The sequence below is a fragment of the Lepus europaeus genome, chromosome 1 (genome assembly GCF_033115175.1).
Source record: "Lepus europaeus isolate LE1 chromosome 1, mLepTim1.pri, whole genome shotgun sequence".
NCBI classification, from domain to species: Eukaryota; Metazoa; Chordata; class Mammalia; order Lagomorpha; family Leporidae; genus Lepus; species Lepus europaeus.
This window is the reverse complement of record NC_084827.1, coordinates 139,496,505-139,520,241: the sequence shown is the minus strand read 5'-3', so window position 1 is coordinate 139,520,241 and position 23,737 is coordinate 139,496,505. Positions and strand designations below refer to the sequence as shown.

The following is a 23,737-nucleotide window of genomic DNA, read 5'->3' as shown; positions in this document are numbered from 1 at the left end:
ACATTCATGCATGTGGTTGTGTGTGTGTACATATATGCATGTAGCTGAGTGTAGATGTACGTGCATGCCTATGGCTGAGTGGAGATCAGATTGAATTAAAAGGAAATCATTATCTATGAGTTATTTGATGTATCTAAGTGCAAAACTATTTGAATTTATGTTTTACCACAAAATTATTTATGCTTGTTTAATCCAAATGTATCTCAGGTATCTTTAGCTAAATATGATTAAATAAATATTTGTTATAATGTGATTCACACAAATTGATAATGTATCAGCAAAATAACATGTCATGTAATATATTTGTTTTGCTCATAAGTATATTTATAAATTTGAATTTAAATATTTTAATCACATTTCTTAAGTGAGTCTTTGTAACTGGCTAAGAATGTTGTAAAATGATGAGTAGTATGATTAATATAGTTTAGGAGTTTAGCTGTTTGTTATAGAGCTGTTCCAAGAAACTGTTCATCTTTAGCAATTTCTTTTTCTTTTAGGTAATTGGAGAAGCCATTCTTGCCTATACAAAAAATGAACGAATTAACTGGGTAAGGGATTGGCCTGGACAGACTGTGCTGTGTGTATCACAAACCTTTTGGACACTAGAAGTACAAACAGCGATTCCAGAGGGGCTAGAGGTAAGCTTTTGTTATCAGCTGGTTCACTTCCCCAGTGGCCACAACAGCCAAGTCTGGACCAGGCTGAAATCAGGAGCTGGGATTGTCTTTTCACTTTTAAGCTACCATTCACCACCCTCCCTGCACAGGGCAGTTGCTCCATCACCAAGGTAGTCTACCAGGGTATAAATAGTCTCCTGGAATCTCTATTATTGTTTTCTGGCCCCCAAACCATCACATCAACTTTATCACTTGTTAACATGTAGAGTGTAGACACAGTCTGGAGGGAATACACTGGCAAATGTGGGCAAATTAGACAACTTTTTGTACATTTTCCAGATTCCTTCAGTTAAACGTGGTATTTGTCAAACCCTTACCCACTCTGTCAAAACTAGTTTTATGCAAAGCAGACTAGAACAGGGAGAGGTTGAGGCAAAGCATTAAAACATAAATGATAGTCCCTTCCTGCTTTCACTTAACTCCCCAGAATGATTTGCATCTCAGGATACATGCATTATAGATAATATTCATCTCAATGTGTCCTCTGCTCAAACTATCTACCTATAACTCTTACCACATTGGATACAACCCAATTTTTTGTTTTGTTTACAATAATACCCACCAATATTAGGTTAGAGTGAGTTGCTTAAATTGAGTCTGTACATTTCTATTTTGCTTCCACAATATTAGAATGGTATAGGTATGTAGACAATCACTGAGATTATCAAAATGAATACCTGTGCTTTTCCCTTGAGTGGCTGCTACCATAACCTTAATATGGTGCTTTCATAGTTAAGGTTTGTGGCATGAAATACATATTTTTAATACGTCCTCAAAATCAATTTCTTTCTTTCCATCTGCTTGTGATTTCCCTGTTTTGTTCTGACTTTCTGTACCTTGTTCCTGTTCCTTTTTCATACATATTCAGACCATTCAAATTCTATAGTAGCTCAAGGGACTAGTCCCCACCTTAGTATTCTATAGCATTTGGTGAATTTTTAAAAATCCAATGTGTGGTTCTATCAAGGGAGGCTAGCATATGTTTTAATAAGTTGGCAATTTCCCCCTAATTAAGTAGATGGTTCATATTTGAAACTGATGAGTTTGCTTGAGCAACAGAAGACTCTTAGAGGTCTCGCAGAAGACTAGGTATTTCCAGTCCTTGCAAACCCCAAGCTGTCTTGGAGTTCAAAGCTATGATAGCATCATGCTATAACCTCACACTCCCAGAAGGCCTGTTCACCTCAGGATCTGTGTTTCCACTTATTTATTCAGTGAGTATTCACTGTGAAACTAGTGTGTGTAAAGCATTATAGGAGCTATAAAATAAATAATTACCACTGTTATAGAGGCTAGGATATTATAAAGATGAATGTGATTTTCAGTCAGTATTTCATGGTGTATGTAGAAGAATCTAAATATAATACAAATATTTGATTCCAGATAAGCCTTTTTGGGGGATTGAGTATAATAGTAGTTACTTCCAGATTCACTAGCTCATCATAAGAATGGTTAACAAATGTAACAAAAATGCTATCAATATCATGATTTTTTTTTCCAATTTAGCGCATCAAAATTTCATTGACTCATATAACCTAGTTCCTAAACTAAATTTCAGCTCTAAATCTACTTTTTTCATATAGGAAAATGTTTTTCTGGTATAAGTAGTAATTCTTATGGCATAAAATTTGTCATGTCAGGTCCAACTGATAAGTTTTTATTCTTTGTCACTACTATTCTGTGTCAGAATATGAGAATTGGTAAGGTGCTTAGGGATGCTGAGTTTTGATGGCGAGGAAGCTGAGTTTTCCCAACAGGTAAAATTTCTGTTCCTAGGATAAAAAACCATTTTACTAGTATATATAATCAGTCTCCAAAAATTCACTCACTGGCTCTTAGAATTAAAATAGTTATGTGATTAAACCTAGGTGAGACAGAGATTTATTTTTTTCCTTCTTGGGAAAAAACTAATAGCAAATGAACCATGTGAATAATATAAACAAAATAGCATTTAACCATAAAACCATTGAAAAAAGAAAGGACTTTCTTAAGAATAACTAAAGGGCTGGCGCCGCGGCTCACTTTGCTAATCCTCCGCCTGTGGTGCTGGCACCCCGGGTTCTAGTCCTGGTTGGGGCACTGGATTCTGTCCCAATTGCTTCTCTTCCAGTCCAGCTCTCTGCTGTGGCCTGGGAGTGCAGTGGAGGATGGCTCAGGTGCTTGGGCCCTGCACCCACATGGGAGACCAGGAGGAAACACCTGGCTCCTGGCTTTGGATCAGCGTAGCACGCTGGCCGCAGCAGCAGCAGCCGTAGTGGCCATTTTGTGGGGTGAACCAACGGAAAGGAAGACCTTTCTCTCTGTCTCTGTCTCTCTCACTAACTGTGCCTGTCAAAAAAAAAAAAAAAAAAAAAAGAATAACTAAAAAGATAAAATATTTTAAGGAACAAGAAAAATCTCCCTTAGAGAAACAATTTGTAGTCCCCAACTCTGTCTTTTAAATTTTTTCTCATTCTCAGAAATCTTCACCTTCAGTTTCATTGCTACCGCTTAGCAATGACACTAAAAGAGTAAAATATTCTTTGGTATTTTGGTATACAACATTTATCAAATATTAATTTGGAGATTGCCACCATATTAGCCTCTTGAGCATATTGGTACTTCCCTTCATCACAGTGGTATTCACTGATTCTATTTTTATTTTCATCGTCATGAACTGTTTTTCCTTTTTAAGCCTTTTCATTAGATTTATCTACCAGAGAAGAGATGACAAAGCAAGCTTGGCCCTCCAAACCGGCATTAGCTCACCATAAACTTAAATGTTCAATGCTTTGTTAGACTTAGAATCTTTACATTTATTAGAACCTTTACATTTCAAATGACCCAAATCCCATTCAGAAAGTTTACACATAAGGTACAGGCATTTGGCATAGTGGTTAGGACACCACTTGGGATGCTTACATCCTGAAACAGAGGCTTGAGTCCGAGTCTTAGCTCCACTTCCAGTTCCAAATTCCTGCTAATGCATGCTGTGGGAGGCAATAGTGATGGCTCACAACTCAGGTTCCTGCCACCCATGTGTGAGACACAGACTGTTTCCAGCTCCAAGCTTTGGCCTATCCCCAGCTCTGGCTGTTGCAGGCATTTGAGGAGTGGACCAGTGGGTGAAAGATCTCCCTCACCCTGGCCCTCTCCCTCTCCTGTCTTTCTCTAATAGCTAAAATAAAACAAAAATTCTTTTAAAATGAAATTTCATGGAAGAGATTCATAGGACTCACTGGTTCAAAAGAAGAGCAGACAAAATCCGGACTCAGGGCTTTATCACTGCTCTCTATCATTGTCCCTTTTCTCTACTTGTCCTTGGAAGGATTTATCCTGCAGAGATGGTGATACTTGCAGAAGCTTCGAGTTGGCGTATTCACATGTACCAAAGCCTAGGGAAAAGCACTTTGTTCTCTCAGTCTGTGTACCAGTCCCCAGGAAGACCTTTGATTGGCTGTGGTTGGTCCCATAGTCCTGCTTTCATGTTGTCCTGGAGGTGGTCCAACCCAACCACACAGAGACTAGAAAAGAACTGGGAACATGTATTCACTATATCGGGTCAGATTGGGTCAGTTCACCCAACACTTTGTAGTAAGAAAACTTATCTCAAAATATATCATATGGAAAATTGTGATTAAAATGCAGAGAGTATTCTGTAAACTTTAGTTCAAACTATGTTTTTGTTCAAAATGACTCTGACCACTTTGAGCAAGATATCTTGCTTTATTTTCCTTCAGGTTCTTGAGACATACTTGGAGAAATGTAACAGACAAATTGATGATATTGTCACTTTGGTCCGTGGTAAATTGTCCAAACAGAATCGTGTTACCCTGGGAGCCCTTGTTGTACTGGATGTCCATGCTAGAGATGTCCTTTCAACACTTGTAAAGAAAAAAGTTAGTGATGACTCTGACTTTGAATGGTTGAGTCAGCTTAGGTACTACTGGCAAGTAAGTAATATTGAATGTTATTGCACAGCAATTTCAGCTCATAGCTTTTTAATTTGTGCTTGCTTGCTCACAAGGGAAATATTATCAGTAACAAAGGAATTTTTTTTGCTGATAGCTGACTATACACAAGTGAACATTTCTCTAGATTGAAGAGTAAGGAAGTCAACAGCTATCTTTCTACATCTATAAAACCACCTTGCCTATAGCCAAATGTATTGTTTTATATATATGTGTGTACATATAAAATGCATATATATACAAAAATTATGACTAATTATCAAAAATTACTCACTTTTAATAAGGCATTATGCTTGTTGAATATGCAAAAGGTTGGGACTGGCTAGTTAAAATTGTGTTTTTAGATTTTGGAGGCATCTGAGGAAGGTAGAAATAACTTTTTGGTCTGACTTAGTCACTAAAGTTTCTCCTTGTTGATCAGTTGAAGGAGCTAGAAATGCAGTCTAGAAGGAAGGTGTTTACCAGGTCATCTGGGTATGTGGTGATAGTAATCATGATTGGTAAGTCAGCAGGAGAAGGAACAGTATGGTGGACAAGATTAAGCCTACTGAGTAGGGACAAAGAGAGCTGATGAATGGAAATGAAGATTCAGAAGTTCTCATTGGATAAGATTTCATGAAAATTTGCTGGGAAGGAGGAGAGAAGAGATAAGAAATAGCATCTTGGGGCCAACACCGTGGCTCAATAGGCTAATCCTCTGCCTATGGCGCCGGCACACCAGGTTCTAGTCCCGGTCGGGGCGCCAGATTCTGTCCCGGTTGCCCCTCTTCCAGTCCAGCTCTCTGCTGTGGCCTGGGAGTGCAGTGGAGGATGGCCCAAGTCCTTGGACCCTGCACCCGCATGGGAGACCAGGAGAAGCACCTGCTCCTGGGTTTGGATCAGCGCTGTGTGCCGGCTACAGTGCGCCAGCCACAGCAGCTATTGGAGGGTGAACCAACAGTAAAGAAAGACTTTTCTGCCTGTCTCTCTCTCTCACTGTCCACTCTGCCTGTCAAAAAAAAAAAAAAAAAGCAAGCATCTTGGGAAATCATTTGAGAGGCAGTGTGTATGTATAGTGGTTAGGAGCTCAGATGATTGAATTAGTTTCTAATGCCAGAATTGTCATTCCTTAGCAGATGGGTAACTTGAGCAAGTTACTTATTCCTGTAAGCATCAGTTTTCTCATCTGTAAACTAATGAAAAATAGAAACTATTGAAAACATGGGAAAGATAAGGGACAAATGCTAAAATATTTTTTGGAGAAAATTGAAGCCAGTGACTTCGATTACTTATCCATGGAAACTAGAATTAGATTCTTCTACTGAATCAAATCTTACCTTAAAAATGAATTTTAAAGATACTATCTGTATTATAGTTGTTATTATTAAAGATGTTGAGATTTTATAACACTTAAAATTTTCTTTAACTTCATCTTATCTGATTTATCCTAGAACAATCATTTAGAAACAAAGATGATCAATGCTGGTTTGCGATATGGATATGAGTATCTGGGTAATTCCCCCAGGCTGGTTATTACCCCACTCACTGATCGATGCTACAGGTAAACCCATTAATTTAACGATTTATTGGATAGAATGTTCACTCACTCCCCAGATCACTGATTCACTTAAAAATACAAAATCATCTTCCATACTATAAATTTATCTTTTGTTATTTTTTTCTCTCAACTCTCTCTTGTGTTATTATCCTCTCAACTTTTTTTCTCACTTCTTTTTATCTGATGGCTTCTTCCTCCCAGGCTCTTTGTCTTCTCAAATGTGGTAAAAATAAATACAATTTTATTTTACATTCTATTGTCCTTATGAAGAAAGTGCTTTTTGAAGCAGTTTTAGATTGACAGAAAAATTATGCAGGAAGTACAGGAAATTCTTAAATAATACCCCTTTCCGATGGTCCATTATTATTAATATCTTTCATAACTATAGTACTTTATTACCACTGATGAACTAATATTAACATATTATTAACTAAAGTCCGCGGTTTATAACAAGGTCCATTATGTTGTATAGCTTGATGGGTTTTCACAAATGCATCATCACACATCCATCTTTGCAATGCCATACAGAATAGTTTCACTGCTATAAGTTTCACTGCACTATATGTTCATTCCTCCTGCCTTCCCCCTGAGCCCCTGACAGCCACCACTTTTTGTCACTATGATTTTTGTGTCTTTTAGAGTTTTATTACTTGGAATCACAGACTGTCTTCTTTTACCTAGTAATGTTCATTTAAGGTTCTTCCATGTCTTTTTGTAGTGCAAAAGCACATTTCATTTTATTACTGAATAATAATGTTTCTAAGGGCATACCACAGTTTTTCCATTCACCTCTTGAAGGACACCTGGGTGGTTTCCAAGTATTGGTGATTATGAATCAAACTGTTACATATATTTTTGTTCAGGTTTTTGTGTGGACAGAAGTTTTAACTTGTTGTGTAAATGCCCAAGTAACGTGATTGCTAGATCATAGAGTAAATTTAACTTTGTGAGGAACTCCTAGCCTGCATCCAAAATTTCTGTAGTATTTTCATTCCTTCCAGCAATGCATGAGATTCCATTGCTCCACATCCTTGCCAGCATTTGGATTGTAGCCATTCTGGTAGATATATAGTTAAATATAAATTTGCTTTATTTTGGAATTTCCTAATGAATATGACGTTAAGCTTCTTTCCATGCTTGTTTCCCTAATAATATCTTCTTTGTTGAAGTTTTTGCCCATATCTTTTGCCTGATTTGTAATTGGTTTGATTGTTTTCTTACTATTGAGCTTTAAGGGTTCTTTGTATATTTTGGGTACATGTCTTTTATGAATAATATTGTCTCCTAATCTATAGATTGCATTTTCTTTTTTTTTTTTTTTTGCATTTCTTTTTTTAAAACTTTTTTTTTTGACAGGCAGAGTGGACAGTGTGAGAGAGAGACAGAGAGAAAGGTCTTCCTTTGCCGTTGGTTCACCCTCCAATGGCCACCGCGGCTGGCGCGCTGCGGCCGGCGCACTGCGCTGATCCGATGGCAGGAGCCAGGTGCTTCTCCTGGTCTCCCATGGGGTGCAGGGCCCAAGCACTTGAGCCATCCTCCACTGCTCTCCCTGGCCACGGCAGAGAGCTGGCCTGGAAGAGGGGCAGCCGGGACAGAACCGGCGCCCCACCCGGGACTAGAACCCGGTGTGCCGGCGCCGCAAGGCAGAGGATTAGCCTATTGAGCCACGGCGCCGGCCTTTTTTTAAAACTTTTATTTAATGAATGTAAATTTCCAAAGTACAGCTCATGGATTAAAATGGCTTTCCCCCAGCCCATAACTTCCCTCCCAACCGCAAGCCTCCCCTTTCCCACTCCCTATCCCCTTCCATTCACATCAAGATTCATTTTCAATTCTCTTTATATACAGAAGATCAGTTTAGTATATATTAAGTAAAGATTTCAACAGTTTGCACCCACATAGCAACATAAAGTGAAAAATACTGTTGGAGTACTAGTTATAGCATTAAATCACAATGTACAGCACATTAAGGACAGAGATCCTACATGATATTTTTTAAAAATTGATTAATTTTCTATGCAATTTCCAATTTAACACCAGGTTTTTTTTTTCATTTTCAATTATCTTTATATACAGAAGATCAGTTCAGTATATACTAAGTAAAGATTTCATCAGTTTGCACCCACGCAGAAACACAAAGTGTAAAATACTGTTTCAGTACTAGTTATAGCATCACTTCACATTAGACAACACATTAAGGACAGATCCCACATGAGATGTAAGTACACAGTGACTCCTGTTGCTGACTTAACAATTTGACACTCTTGTTTATGACGTCAGTAATCTCCCTAGGCTCTAGTCATGAGTTGCCAAGGCTGTGGAAGCCTTTAGGGTTCGCCGACTTTGATCTTATTCTGACAGGGTCATAGTCAAATTGGAAGCTCTCTCCTCCCTTCAGAGAAAGGTACCTCCTTCTTTGATGGCCCCGTCCTTTCCACTGGGATCTTACTCACAGAGATCTTTCATTTAGGTCTTCTTTTTTTTTTCCCCAGGGTGTCTTGGCTTTCCATGCCTAATATACTCTCATGGGCTCCTCAGCCAGATCCATATACCTTAAGGGCTGATTCTGAGGCCAGAGTGCTATTTAAGACATCTGCCATTCTATGAGTCTGCTGTGTATCCTGCTTCCCATGTTGGATCGTTCTCTCCCTTTTTGATTCTATCAGTTAGTATTAGCAGACACTAGTCTTGTTTGTGTGATCCCTTTGACTCTTAGACTTATCAGTGTGATCAATTGTGAACTGAAGTTGATCACTTGGACTAGTGAGATGGCATTGGTACATGCCACCTTGATGGGATTGAATTGGAATCCCCTGGCACGTTTCTAACTCTACCATTTGAGGCAAGTCCGATTGAGCATGTCCCAAATTGTATATCTCCTCCCTCTCTTTTTCCTATTTTATATTTAACAGGGATCACTTTTCAGTTAAAATTTAAACACCTAAGAATAATTGTGTGTTAATTACAGAGTTCAAACAATAGTACTAGAACAAAAAAAAAATACTATAATGGATAAAGTATTGCATTGTACATCAACAGTCAGGACAAGAGCTGATCAAATCACTGTTTCTCATAGTGTCCAATTCACTACAACAGGTTTTCCCTTTGGTGCTCAGTTAGTTGTTTTCATTCTCTTAATAGTGTCTTTCATGGAGTATAAGTTTTTTTTATATTAATGAAGTCCAATTTTTAATTTTTATTTCATGGATCTTGCTTTTTGGTGTTGATCTAAAAAGTTTTCATCAAACCCAAATTTGCCTAGATTTTCTCTTACATTGTCTTCTAGAAGTTTTATAGTTTTGTATTTTTACATTTAATTCAGTGATCCATTTTGAGCTAATTTTGTCATTGATATTTTATGCATGTAGATATACAGTTGTACCAATACCATTTTATTTATATTTTATTTATTTATTTGATAGGGAGAGTTACAGACAGAGAGAGGGAGGGATAGAGAGAAAGGTCTTTCATCTACTGGTTCACTCCCCAAATGGCTGCAATGGCTGGAACTGGACTGATCAGAAGCCAGGAGCCAGGCGCTTCTTCCAGGTCTCTCACATGGGTGCAGGGGTCCAAGGACTTGGGCTATCTTCGATGTACTGCTTCCCAGGCCGTATCAGAGAGCTAGATCAGAAGTGGCGCTGCCGGGACTTGAACCAGTGCCCATAAGGGATGCTGGCCCTGCAGGCTGCAGCTTTACCCGCTTCACCACAGCACCAGCACCCTAACACCATTTCTTGAAGAGAGTATCCTTCCTCCAGTGAATTGATTTTGTTTCTTTTCTTTCTTTCTTTTTCTTTTCTTTTTTTTTGCTTTTGTTTCTTTGTCAAAGATCTGATTTTATTTTAGAACTGTTCCTTAAATATGAGTTAGGGGTTTAGAGTTTATGTTTTTCTTCCATCCATAGTATCCAAAAAGCTTAAGTCAATGGAAAGCAAAGTGTTAGTATATAAATAGGTGAGCAAGTATCTGATCTTCAATTTAAAGCTCTTATGTACAATCTTTATAGAAGAATATACCTAGCCTCAAAACAATTAATTATTTTCTTCTCCTTAATGCCAAGCATACTTTCCGTATGAGTGAAGAGCTGAATCCAAGAGAAAAAATAGTCACGTCAACTCACCCAATGTTAGATGAGGAGTGAGAATCATACAGTGACCCTGCTCACTACTTCACAGGTTTCTGTTCAAGTCTGCATTTGACCTCCTAGGTGTGAGCTGACCGGACAGAAACTTGAAAATTTTGGTGGAAACTTTGTCCATGTGGCTGATATATTTAACATGAGTGGAAGAATAGGCAGATTCCACCCAGCACTGTTTTCTTCATGTTTGCTTGAACAGCTCTGACCTACTAGCTACTTAATAGCCCTGTACAATTTATTAAAAACAAACAGCAGGCCGGCGCCACAGCTCACTAGGCTAATCCTCCGCCTGCAGCAGCAGCATCCCAGGTTCTAGTCCCGGTTGGGGTGCCAGATTCTGTCCCAGTTGCTCCTCTTCTAGTCCAGCTCTCTGCTGTGGCCTGAGAAGGCAGTGGAGGAAGGCCCAAGTGCTTGGGCCCTGCACCCGCATGGGAGACCAGGAGGAAGTGCCTGGCTCCTGGCTTCGGATCAGCACAACGCACTGGCCATAGCAGCCACTTGAGGGGGGGGGGGGGCGGTGAACCAACAGAAGGAAGACCTTTCTCTCTGTCTCTCTCTCACTGTCTAACTCTGCCTGTCAAAAAAAAAACAAAAAACAAACATAGCATATGAAAATGAATATAATCTGTCAATCGATATCTATAGTCCAATAATGCCAAACTCTTTCTTGTACATACCATTTTGTTTCTCAATTCAGTTCCTTTGTACACATTATCTCATTTTCCAAGAAAATTATTCTTCCTTTTTTCCTCAAGAAGGTATAATCCTTTAGGACATTACCATTTATTAAATAAGTAGCCTTTTCTGACATTCTCATCTATGTTAGATTTCAATATGACTCCCCTCACACTTGGTGTCTCCCTCTTGTCCTATTGTTCACCACAATGGATTATAAATATGTTTATTTTATATTTTTTGTTTTGTTTGAAAGATATACAGAGAGAAAAAAGAAAGATCCTATCTCCTAGTTCACTTCCCAAAATGTTTGATATATTTTATTGCAATCTTTTCCTGGACAAGGATTAAATCCTATTTTTCTTATAACCCAATATAACACATTTTTTGACATAAAGTAGGCCTTCATTAAAATGTATTTAATTCCCATAAACTGAACAGCAATTTTAAATTATATTGGTTCCTAGAAAGTGATTAGAATTGTAAATGGTTTTAGTGAATTGTAAGGCTATTCATGTGTTTTATTTAAAATGCTGATGTCTTTCTGATAGAAGATGGTGATTAATGCCTGTGTCTTCCTCATAGCCCTGGCAGGAGTATTATTTATACAATATGAAATGAAATCAGGGAAAGTAGTTCAGGATTAAGGCTAAGAGCAGTGCAGTAGTACTGGAATATGTTTTGATATTGTGCCAGTTACATGACACAGGGACAGGCCCAGTCATTTGAAGAATCTATCTAAAATCTGACATTAATACTATTGCTTATAGCTATACCCCATTCCCAGCTGAAGCCATTATTGTTTTTATAATATAGAAATTCCTTTGCATTTAACATATATGTATGTGCCCACCATTTAGGTGTGATGGATAAAAATTCTGAAATTTTACTTACTCATTTAAGAAGCATTAGTGATTAGCTATTATATACCATATGCTCTGGTAGTACTCTTAACAGAGAACAGATAGAGTCTCTGTACTCAGATGTTTCTCAGTCAGATGGGAAAGGCAATTTAGAAAATGATTACTAAAGAGTATACTGAGTGAAATAGTAGATGATATGGGTACATGTAACCCAGATGGGAATGAAAGTTACTTGAGATATGGATGGCAATTTTATATCAAAGGAGAAGGGGATTGAGCCACATGAAAATGCTAAGGGGTAATGTATCTTTTGACTAGAGAATTTAATCCATTTACATTTAATGTGATTAGTTGACTATTTGGACTTACCTGAATCATTGTATTTTGTCCTTTCTATTCTCAAAGCTTTAATTTTTGTTTTCTATTGCTTTGTTTTCCTTCTGTCTTATCTTCTGTTAAGTGATATAATTATCTTTATTCATTTCTCTGATCTCAGATGGACGCAATATGGAATATGGCTTGGGATTCTTTCTATTCTCTTGAGGTTACCTTACTCTTTTTTAAAGGTTTATTTGTTTATTTGAAATGTAGAGTTACAGAGAAAGAGGGAGAAAAAGAGAGATCTTCCATCTGCTGGTTTACTCCCCAAATAGCTGCATTGCCAGAGCTGGGCCAATCCAAAGCCAGGAGCCAGGAGCTTCTTCTGGTCTCCCACATGAGTGCAGGGGTTCAAGCACTTGGGCCATCCTTTGCTGCTTTCCCAGGCACATTAGCAGGGAGCTGGATTGGAAGTGGAACAGCCAGGACTCAAACCAGCTCCAATACAGTATGCTAACATCTCAGGCCATCTTTACCTCTTAAGCCACAATGCTGGCCCCCAAAGTTACCTTACTCTTTATAATTGCTTATTTCATTATGAAGTCTATAACCAATAAGTACCTCTGTCTTCTTTCTAAATAATGAAAGGACTTTCACTACTTTAACTCAAATGTCCTCTCTTCTGTATTCCAAATTATTGTCAAATACTGAATTTAACTTTGTTTTTTAATTAATTTCTAAAAAATTAAATAATTTATTGAACATACTTGTTTCAGGGCTCATGCGGAAAGCCATTTTGTTTTTTTATGTTAAAATTGTTCTATCAAATATTTTCCCATTTCCTAGACAAAATCTAGGATAGATTCCCTGGCTTTTCTGATCACTCTAAGATATTAAATTATGAGTCATATTTTTCAGATACTAAAAGTCCACTTAGGTCTAATATCAAAGTTAACATCTCTCATCCATCAAAACTTCCCTTTTCCCTCTGCTCAAGCCTGACTCAGGCTCAAAGCCTACATTTGAGTAGATATGATCAATCATTTGTCCTTTTTTCCCCTGTCTTGGCATTCATTCCTCCACAGCTCATGTTGTGGTGCCCCCAGGATTGGGGAATGATGAGGGAAGGGAGAAGGGAAGAAAATGTACTTGTATAAGTGACAACTATTTCTTAAAAGTTTAGTGCTGTAAGTGTTGGCATAAACCCAGATCTGCCAGATCTTATAAGGAGTGTTTGGGATATTGAGAGCCCCCCCAGACACTGGGTTCTCCCACTTGTAGAATTATGCATCTCTGGCTGGTTGCTGGTAATTTCACTTTAGCCTCCATTACACAGGCCCTTTGTTTGGGGTCTTCTCATTCCAGCAGGGCTTCCTTTACAGTATCTCATTCAGTGTGACTCAAATCTAGCTCTGTTCTAGAGAAATAGGGATCTGCCCAAATGATATGCATTTGCTTTGCTAGCAATAGGTGTACATCTGAAATTGGACAAGACCCCCTAAAATTCACACTAAAATGTGGCCCCTTAAAGTTCCATAGAAATGCTAACTGGGATACCACATGTACTACCAGAATTTGGGGTGCCTTATGATTTCACCACGGGCTTATTACTAAATCCCTGATATTAATAAGCCCAAGAGGGTTCTTGCCTAATATTTAGAGAAGAATTCTAAATACCGGCACAGATAAACGAGGCAGCATGGTACGTTTTAAGCTTTTATTTAGTAAGAAAGATGCATAGGAGAGTGAGAGCTTTATTTAAGAGAGAGAGGGGTAATTAGGGGTTCATACCAAGCACCAGGAACCAGCCACGTGGATGAGCATCTAGGCCAGGAAGCCTAGAGCACATGGCCCAAAGGCCATGTGTCCTGGAGGCACTGGGCTACAGCAAGCCCCTTCCTAGCAAGAAGCCAGGGAGAAAGAGCAGGCCTGGGCACACTGTGCCCCAGGCTTTTAACCCACTCCAAAGGGGAGTGGTCAATTAACCTGATTGGCTGGTGGGCACCCCAGTACGGCCAGGTAGGGGAATGAGGCCACACAAGGGCGTGGCAAAGGCATCAGGTAGGAGCATGAGGTCACACAGGAGCGTGGTCTTCCAGTTCACAAATCCGAACAATTCCAACCTGTATGCCTGACTACTTCACATCCATCATATTGTCCTCTTGTATCCCACTCTATTATTAGCATTTCCATAAATTCTTTCTACTTTAAATATTTTAAGTTGTGAGTCAGCTCTCAGCTCTTGTGTTCCAAAAACTCCCAGGGGTGTACATGGCATGCCAGACCTCTCCAAGTAATTGTTTAATGGCCCCTCAATTAGCTTAGGAAAGTAAGAAGTGCTGTTCTCTCTCTATCACTGAGATGCAAAATAGGTAACACTCCAATAGCTATTTCCAAAGAAATCCTCACGTCTGGACTCTCATTTACAGTTTTTCTATTGACCATAAGATACGATAATCTGACATTTCTTGTCCTCAGGACTTTAGTCAGAAATTTGAGACAGAAAAAGAAGATTTAGTATAGTCCTACATATTTTTATAGCTAATATATGTGTATATATATTGGTTTGCCCAGATTTTATCATCTTCTTTACTCATTATTGCTTCCTGTTTTATATTACTTCTGGTTTAATTTTCTCCTTACTAGGCAACTTCTTTTACTAATTCTCTCTGTGAGGCTCTGAAAATAATCAGTTCTATCAGTCTTCATCTGTATTATCTTTTTTTATTGGTCTAAGCTCAATTATTAAATGATAGATTAGCTAGGAATAGAATTGTAGATGAACAATAGTTTTCCCTCAGTCTTCCAAAGATAATACTCTCCTGGTATTCATTGCTATTACTATTTTTTTTTAAAAGATTTATTTATTTATTTGAGAGACATAATTACAGATAGAGAGGTCTTCTGTCTGCTGGTTCACCTCCCAAATAGCCACAACAGCTGGAGCTGAGCCAATCCAAAGCCAGGAGTTAGGAACTTCCCCTGGGTCTCCCACGTGGCTGCAGGGGGCCCAAGACTTCCGCTATCCTCCACTGCTTTTCCAGGCCATCAGCAGGGAGCTGGATCAGAGTGGAGCAGCCAGGACTTGAACCAGAACCCACATGGAATTACTGTGCTGCAGACAGATACTTAACCTACTATGCTACAGCACCAGTTCCTCCACTTTCTTCTTTCTACTTAATCTCTTTTCTTATATGCAGTCCCTGCATCTATGAAATATTGTTTACCTTCCACTGTACAATATTTTTTCCTTATGTTTTCCTAATATGTACCCTATTCATTGAGTTTTCAGAAGTTCTACGATTATATTTTTGTTACTAGCATTTCAAGTTGTCTCTTATGAAACTGACATCTCTCTCTCTCACACACACACACACACACACACACAAAATTTTCTGGTGTCATTTTTTTTTTTTTTCAGTTTAAAATCTCATTTAATAGACTACCAGGATCCAAAGAGGACAGGATGCCATTTATGTTGTAACACCTCCAGACTTTGTCCATCTGTTTTTGCATTGCTAGTCTGACTCAACTTTTACCTCTGCCTGGTTTTAGCTTTGAAATCATTTTAGTAGTGGCTGTTTACCCATGTAATCTTGTATGTTGCTAGTTGTTAAGGTGTCCTTTAGTAGGGAGTAGTTTCACTATTATCTCTGAAGAGAGCTATGTGATTGTCTCTGGTCCAGAATAAAATTAATGCTAATTTGTTAGTCTGGGATCTTATGCTATGCTAATGGAAGTTTGAATCCCCTCCCTTAGATTAATTATGTAGCATCCCACCAGGTCCTGCATGAAAGATACACTGCCATGTCTCTTCTGTGATTGGAATTCTTCTTTGTCTGTCTCCTGTAGGTTGCAGGAATAAATTTAGTTTCTATTTTGAGCCAAGGCAGCATTTTGTGGATTCTAGATTTATACAGATGGAGCCATTCCAGCTCCACACCTTGCTCAGTCTGAGAACTTGTTTTCTGTTTCTATGAGGACATAAATCCACTTCTGTTTATGTGTAGATACTAAAACAATATGGTCTCTGCAGCCTGAGTATCTCATTACCTTGCAACTTTGCATTCCCTTCTTGTTGGTGATTTTCCTTTCATGCTTTAAGAAAAAATAGCTGTGTATTTTAAAGTTACTGTTTTGTTTTTGTTCATGCAACATTTCAGGTGCTTGCAGTAAGGGGGGTTAGGTGGCTCAGGGTTGGCTGAATTCACCATATTGACCAGAAATCATCATTGAATTTCAAAAGTAAATTTGTGCTAAATTTGTCATATAAACAGCTATTCTGAAGCAAAATACAACATCAAAGTAATATACCGTTGAAGGTTTCCCAAAGTTAGTGGGAAGGAAGAAATTATTAAGGAGGAAGTGGCAAGTTTTGGCTCTCAGTCTGAATGTTTGCTTTTCCTTGATATATACATCAAAATCATACTATTATATAAAGACTATCTGTCTGTTCTATTTTAGAACCTTATTTGGAGCTCTTCACCTGCACCTTGGAGGAGCACCTGAGGGTCCAGCTGGCACTGGAAAAACTGAAACAACTAAGGACTTGGCAAAAGCTGTGGCCAAACAATGTGTTGTTTTCAACTGCTCTGATGGGTTAGATTATTTGGCTTTAGGAAAATTCTTTAAGGTTTGAATTTATTCCTCATTTCCTTACACTAGATTAACTGATCAGAGAGGAAGATTATTTATAAAGAAAAACTGACTGCAAATTAAAAACTCTGTGGCTTAAATAGAAGTTAAAAACTAAAACCTTGTCTCAGTAATTCTCAAGGGAAGTGATGTTAAATGAAAAACTTGTTTGTGGAGCAGCTCTAACTATCTCTCTAGTTCCCGCCATGATAGGTCATTATTACTGATTAGAGTGAAGGGTGTCTTTAAAATACACTGGGACAGATAAATGTTTCAGGACTTCTACCTTACATAAAGGTTATAGGAATCTAAAGACTTCTTTAACTTATAGATCTTAGTTTTCAAAAATGTATTATGTCCCAGTGATTCACTTTCTCTTAAAGATTTATTAATTTATTTGTTTGAAAGAGTGACAGAGAGGGAGAGATGAGAAGGGAAGAGGGGCGTTATCTTCCATTCTCTGGTGCACCCTGTAGACTCCCACAACAGGTGGGACTGGGCCAGGTCAAAGCCCAACTCCATCTTGGTCTCCCATGAGGGTTGCAGGGACTCAACCACTTGGGACTCAATCACCTGCTGCCTCCCAGGCACATTAGCAGGAATCTGTATCAGAAGTGGAGGAGACTTAATCTCGGGGACTCTGATATGGGATCTGGGCATGCTAAGTGGTAGCTTAATCCACTGCAACACAGTGCCCACCCCATGAGTAACTTACTTTTATAGACATATTCTAATTAATAATTTTCAGTGAACTTTAAATCTTGGTCTTGTTTTGTGGGATTCTTTTTTCCTTATACTGAGTCAGATTTGCACTTTTAGGGTTCTGTAAGATTCCAAAAGTTGGCATGAAATCAGCAAAGTGCCTGCCTGTAAACCTATAAACATGTGGTGATTTTAGCAGCTTGTTTGCTAGAAGCTGTTATTCCTGAAAATGTTAAGTGCTACAATTGAATGCAAAATGATCTATTTGAGATTGACTTTTTCTATTTATTTATGTAATTTTTCTGTACTTTTCAAGATACATTTTAAATATTCTTAAATATATTCTTTCCCAAATTTTCTTTGGAAGGATTGACATTTAAAAAAAAAACAAACACACTAACAAAAGGAACATATGACTCCTCCTCAATACAGTAAAATGTTTCCTGGTTGAATATAGCTTGGCCATTTTGTAGTAAATTTGGAGTTGTAGAAGACTATGTATTCATGATGTTAAAACAATTAGAGTGAGTTCAATGCCAAGTTGAAATGATAATGAATAAACTAGGAAGAAACATGTAAATGACCAATTAACATTTTAATTCATCCTCTGTTATGACATACAGTCTTACTGTGGTGATTATTTAAGAAATAAATAGCAAATTTAAAAGAATCAACACATAGCTTAAATAGGTGCTATATTACTAAGTGTTTAAAGAAGCATGAGGATGCAAACTTTAAAAATACATGATTATTCCTATCAAGAACCTCACAATCTGTACAGCTGTTTGAATATGTGACTTCATAAGCATTCTCTTCTCTGTGACTTCTATTCTTTGATTACATTGTTGATTAGAAGTTGAAGTCATGGACAGAGTTTCTAAATAATAAGAAGGTACTGTTTCTTATGACATGCATGAGCAGTACAGCCTGATTTAGTAGAATGAACTGTGTAAAAATCTAAAGTCAGCCACTATTTACTGTGTGGCAACACATGTTCTAGCCTTTTTTTCTTGCAGAAGAGATATATACAGGGATGCATGTTTGGCTTAGCACTTGAAATGCCAGTTAGGATGCTGCATCCCACTTTGGAGTACCTGGGTGCAACACCTGCCTCTCCTTCCTGACTCCAGCTTCCTGCTAATGTAGACCCTGGGAGGCAATGATGATGGCTCAAATAATTAAATTCCTGCCACCTGCATTGGGGATCTATACTGAGTTGCTGAATCTGGACTTTGGCCTAGGCTCAGTCCTGGCCTTCATGCACATTTCGTGAATCAATGGATGAGCACTTGCTCTTTCAGCCTCTTAAATAGGTAGATAGATACATACACTTGTACAGATATACATATATTTATACATGCATGCATACATACATACTGCCCAGCATCATGCCAGGCACATACCAAAATCTCAGTGAGACATACACACAATCTATAAAACATGTTCTTAATAAATACTTGTTTAATTGTTTTACATTCTTTTTTAATTTATTTTTTTATTTTTGACAGGCAGAGTGGACAGTGAGAGAGAGAGAGACAGAGGGAAAGGTCTTCCTTTGCCGTTGGTTCACCCTCCAATGGCTGCCGCGGCCAGCGCACTGCAGCCTGTGCACCGCGCTGATCCGAAGCCAGGAGCCAGGTGCTTATCCTGGTCTCCCATGGGGTGCAGGGCCCAAGCACTTGGACCATCCTCCACTGCACTCCTGGGCCACAGCAGACAGCTGGCCTGGAAGAGGGGCAACCAGGACAGAATCCGGTGCCCCGACTGGGACTAGAACCCTGTGTGCCAGCGCAGCAAGGTGGAGGATTAGCCTGTTGAGCCACAGTGCCAGCCTAATTGTTTTACATTCTTAAAAAGTAAACCTGAATTTGGACAGAGCGTCGACTCCTGCTTAATTTTAAAGTTTTTCCTTATCACCAGATGTCACAATGTTGTTAGGTAGCTGTGAGTTAGGATTGCAAATGGGGCCTTAAATTATATTAGTTGGCTGTTAAGCTGCTCAGACCACAAAGCAGTCTTGGTGGCAGCAAAAGTCATCTTATATAGAGAACTTCTCTAACCCATTCTATTGAGCTAATGTGAAAGAAACAAGTATAATCAACTTGTAAATAAAATAAAAAGGCTTTCAAATTACACATGTACACCCAAATGCCAAGATATATAAGGAATGTAAAAAAAATCAATGGGAAAAATTTTCAATTGAACAAACTCTTTACTCATAGAGAATAATGAATCAGTAATGAAAAATAAGCTGTCTTTAAAGATAAAGGTGAATAAGCAATTTCCTTGATAGGATATTAAATCCTTGAAAAAGATCAGGTAAAAATGCAACATTTCAATGAAATAATCAGATAAAGTTGAAAAATTTCATTACTCTTTTCTCATAGGGACTGTTATCTTGTGGAGCATGGGCTTGCTTTGATGAGTTTAACAGAATTGATTTAGAAGTACTTTCTGTGGTTGCTCAACAAATCCTTACTATCCAAAGAGGTAATGAACTAGTCTGTCTGTGCGTTATGTGAAAATAGAAGAAATATGTGAGGCAATAAATGGTACAAGTCACATTTATATGTGTATTGCTAAGTCATTTCATTCCTGATTACCTACAGGTATTAATGCAGGTGCTGAAATACTAGTATTTGAAGGAACTGAACTGAAACTTGACCCTACATGTGCTGTTTTCATAACCATGAACCCTGGGTATGCTGGGCGATCAGAACTGCCAGATAATCTGAAGGTATGAGGGAAATGATGATATCCTCTACTTCCTTTCTGTGATATACAAAGTTAATACATAAAAAGAAAGAATATGCTACCCAGGAATTTTGTGAAAATAGTTGTCCTTAAGTATTGTAATATTTAGAAAATTATTCTGAGAGAATTTTTAAAACGAAGACAGCTATGCTCATCACTATACCACCAATGCCTCCCGTCAAAAGGGAGTTGAAACAATGTAAATGGAAATTTACCTGAGGTGGTCAGAGGGAAACCTACAGCATATGGTACAGATGTTCGCTCCAAACTGTTGTAATTTGTGCTATTGTAGAAAGACTGTATCACCCTAACCTTGAGGTTAACAACTGATTTGTTAGTTCAGTCCTTATTTCTTCTATTCATTAAGAAAAAAGTAATTGTTGGGAGCCTCCACTGTAAAAGAGGTACCATGTGTATGACAATTTTCTTGTATTCTTTGTTCTCATGGATGAAGTGATTGAGAATGCTTGTTTAAGCTTCTCTTCCAAGTTATTCGTGTAAGCTGTATTTTAAAACATTATTCTTTCCATTCTTTAATGGTAACCTCATTAACAAGATTTCAGGGACTGGTGTTGTGTTGCAAGATTAAGCTGCTGCTTGAAATGCAGTCATCCCATATCAGACTGCCTGTTAGAGATTCCCAGCTGCTCTGCTTCCAGTCCAATTCCCTGCTAATACTCTTAAGAAAGAATCAGAGGATGGCCCAAGTTCTTGAGCCCTTGCCACCCAAGTGGCCTAACAGAAGGAGTTTCTGGCTCCTGGCTTTGGCCTGGCCAAGCCCTGGCCATTGAGGCCATTTGGAGAGTGAATAGCAGATGAAGATCTCTTTCTCTCTGTGTCACTCTGCCTTTCAAATAAATAAAAGTAAATATTTAAAATAAATGAAAGACAAATCTGCAGGAGCAAGGTCTGCAGCTGAAAATTAATACATTGTAAAGGTCTTGCTTGATGCAAAATTTTATTTTTTCTCAGTGTGGAGAAAATATGTTGACTTAAGCAAGATGTTCTTATTTTCTATCTTCCTTATGTTTCTGGTAATTCAGGTAATTCCCAGAAGGCACTTACGAACTTTCTGAATATGATTGTAATTCATCTGAGGTGATCCTTTGGTCCCCTACAATATTGTTAATTTTTCTCATTAGTACAAGAATTTGATATTTTAATGCATGAGCATACTAATATTCCAAATTTAAATTTTCTTATTTATTCTTTTTTAGTCTTCTCAGTTTTTTTATGTTTACTTATCATCATATGACATTTACTTGTCTAACGGTATTTAAAATACTATGAGAAAAAATTATCTTCACAATTTTGAAAATTCATTTGACTCCAGTAGCAATCATCCATTATTTGTTTCCAGTTTTCTTTATTATACTTGAAGAGAGACTGAGATCATGGCTATAGACAAAAAAGTTTTAAGTAAATTTCAAAATATATCATTTATGTAATATAGTCTTTGTTATTATGGGTTATCTTTTTATCCCCAGATTATAAAATTAAATAGACCACTAGAAAGCCTTGCTTGAAGCCCAGTTGCCCCAAAACAGACAGATGCTTTGTCAGCAGCCTAGATGAGAGGCTGGTGGAAATCCCGGCATAGTCTGAGGTTCATTTCCCTATATTGTGTTGCTTCCCCAAAGAACGCAACATAATTAGTACTTAACATTTGGACGGGGAAGAAAGTGATGCAAAAGTTTAATGATATATTTTATATAACCATAATAAGAAACTAATTTTTTAGTGTTTTTATCTGTATTACTTCAACATTACAGTTTGAAACTGCGTTACAAAAAAGCTATAAAGTTGTAACATGTTATGAAACAAAGTATAGAATTTTATTTATTATCATCTTTTTAACAGGATCTTTTCTTTGTACCCATAGGCTCTCTTTCGGACAGTAGCAATGATGGTGCCTGACTATGCCATGATTGCTGAAATAGTCCTGTACTCCTGTGGGTTTGTTACTGCTCGGCCACTGTCAGTGAAAATTGTGGCTACATATCGGTTGTGTTCAGAGCAGTTATCATCTCAGCATCACTACGACTATGGAATGAGAGCTGTGAAGTCAGTGCTTACTGCTGCTGGGAATTTAAAGGTAGAGAACTAGAGGGTTTCTGACTCATAAACTGCTCCTTTGTAAAGCCCAATACCTGGGCCAGCATTGTGGTGTAACAGGTTAAGCTGTGGCTGGCAATGCCAGCATCCCATAGGAGTGCTGATTCAAGTTCTGGCTGCTCCACTTCTGATCCAGCTCCCTGTTAATGTACCTAGAACAGCAGTGAAAGATGGCCCACGTCCTTGGGTCCTTGCACTCATGTGGAAGATCCAGATGAAGATCCTGGCTCCTGACTCCAGTTTGGCCCAGCCTCAGCCATTGTGACCACTTGGGGAGTGAACCAACAGTTCACTGGAAGTTTCTCTCTCTCTCTCTCTCTCTCTCTCTCTCTGTCTCTCTCTCTCTCCCTCCTTCCCTTCCTCTATCCCCCCCTTCCCTCCTTCCCTCCCTCCCTCCCTCTCTTTCTTTCTCTGTAACATTGCCTTTTAAATAAATAAAATAGATCTTTTAAAAAATAAAGCTCAATACTGTAGATCTTTACAAAATTTCAGTTAGAAGTTGGCTTCATTAACTAAGTGAAAAAATAAATTACTGAATAAAACAATTTATTATTTTGCACACCTGAAAAAAGAAATTGCATGATGATTTCTAAAACCTTACACATGTAATTCTTGGTTAAATCACCAAGAGTTATCTGTCTCATAATTTTCAAAATATAAAGCAATATTACTGGCCGGCGCCGTAGCTAAATAGGCTAATCCTCTGCCTTGTGGCGCCGGCACACCGGGTTCTAGTCCCAGTCGGGGCACCAGATTCTGTCCCGGTTGCCCCTCTTCCAGGCCAGCTCTTTGCTGTGGCCCAGGAGTGCAGTGGAGGATGGCCCAAGTGCTTGGGCCCTGCACCCACATGGGAGACCAAGAGAAGCACCTGGCTCCTGGCTTCGAATCAGCGTGGTGCGCCGGCCGCAGCGCGCCGGCTGTGGCGGCCATTGGAGGGTGAACCAACGGCAAAAAGGAAGACCTTTCCCTCTGTCTCTCTCTCTCTCACTGTCCACTCTGCCTGTCAAAACAAAAACAAAAACAAAACAATATTACTAAGGAACAAAATTGCTTGTTTCTGAAAAATATTTTGAAGGCTGTCATCCTATATAACTTGAATTAATTTAAAATAAGTAATGTATAATTAATAAACATGCTCAAAAAGCCATAAACAATATCAGTTGATATGATTAAATATAACTATAATGCAATTGCAGTCAATTGTGGACTAGTAGTAAGTGATTTGCTGTGTATAATGTTTGCGTTTAAAATGATCTAGGGATGGGTGTTTGGCCTAGTGGTTAAGATGCCAGTTAAGATACCTGCATTCCATATTAAAGTACTGGGCTCTGATGTCTAGCTCAGGTTCCTGACTCTAGCTTCCTGCTAAT

At 38.4% G+C, this 23,737-nt stretch overlaps 1 protein-coding gene across 1 annotated transcript in view; it reads left to right on the top strand.

Annotated features, from left to right (window-relative positions):
* DNAH7 (dynein axonemal heavy chain 7) overlaps nucleotides 1-23,737 on the top strand; it is a 385,917-nt gene that overhangs the window by 146,115 nt on the left and 216,065 nt on the right. Inside the window, exons 22-28 of the mRNA XM_062189419.1 lie at nucleotides 498-638; nucleotides 4,397-4,609; nucleotides 6,058-6,167; nucleotides 16,626-16,794; nucleotides 19,886-19,988; nucleotides 20,108-20,235; nucleotides 22,135-22,347. Coding sequence (XP_062045403.1) covers nucleotides 498-638; nucleotides 4,397-4,609; nucleotides 6,058-6,167; nucleotides 16,626-16,794; nucleotides 19,886-19,988; nucleotides 20,108-20,235; nucleotides 22,135-22,347 — 1,077 coding nt within the window. The remainder of the gene's footprint in view (nucleotides 1-497; nucleotides 639-4,396; nucleotides 4,610-6,057; nucleotides 6,168-16,625; nucleotides 16,795-19,885; nucleotides 19,989-20,107; nucleotides 20,236-22,134; nucleotides 22,348-23,737) is intronic.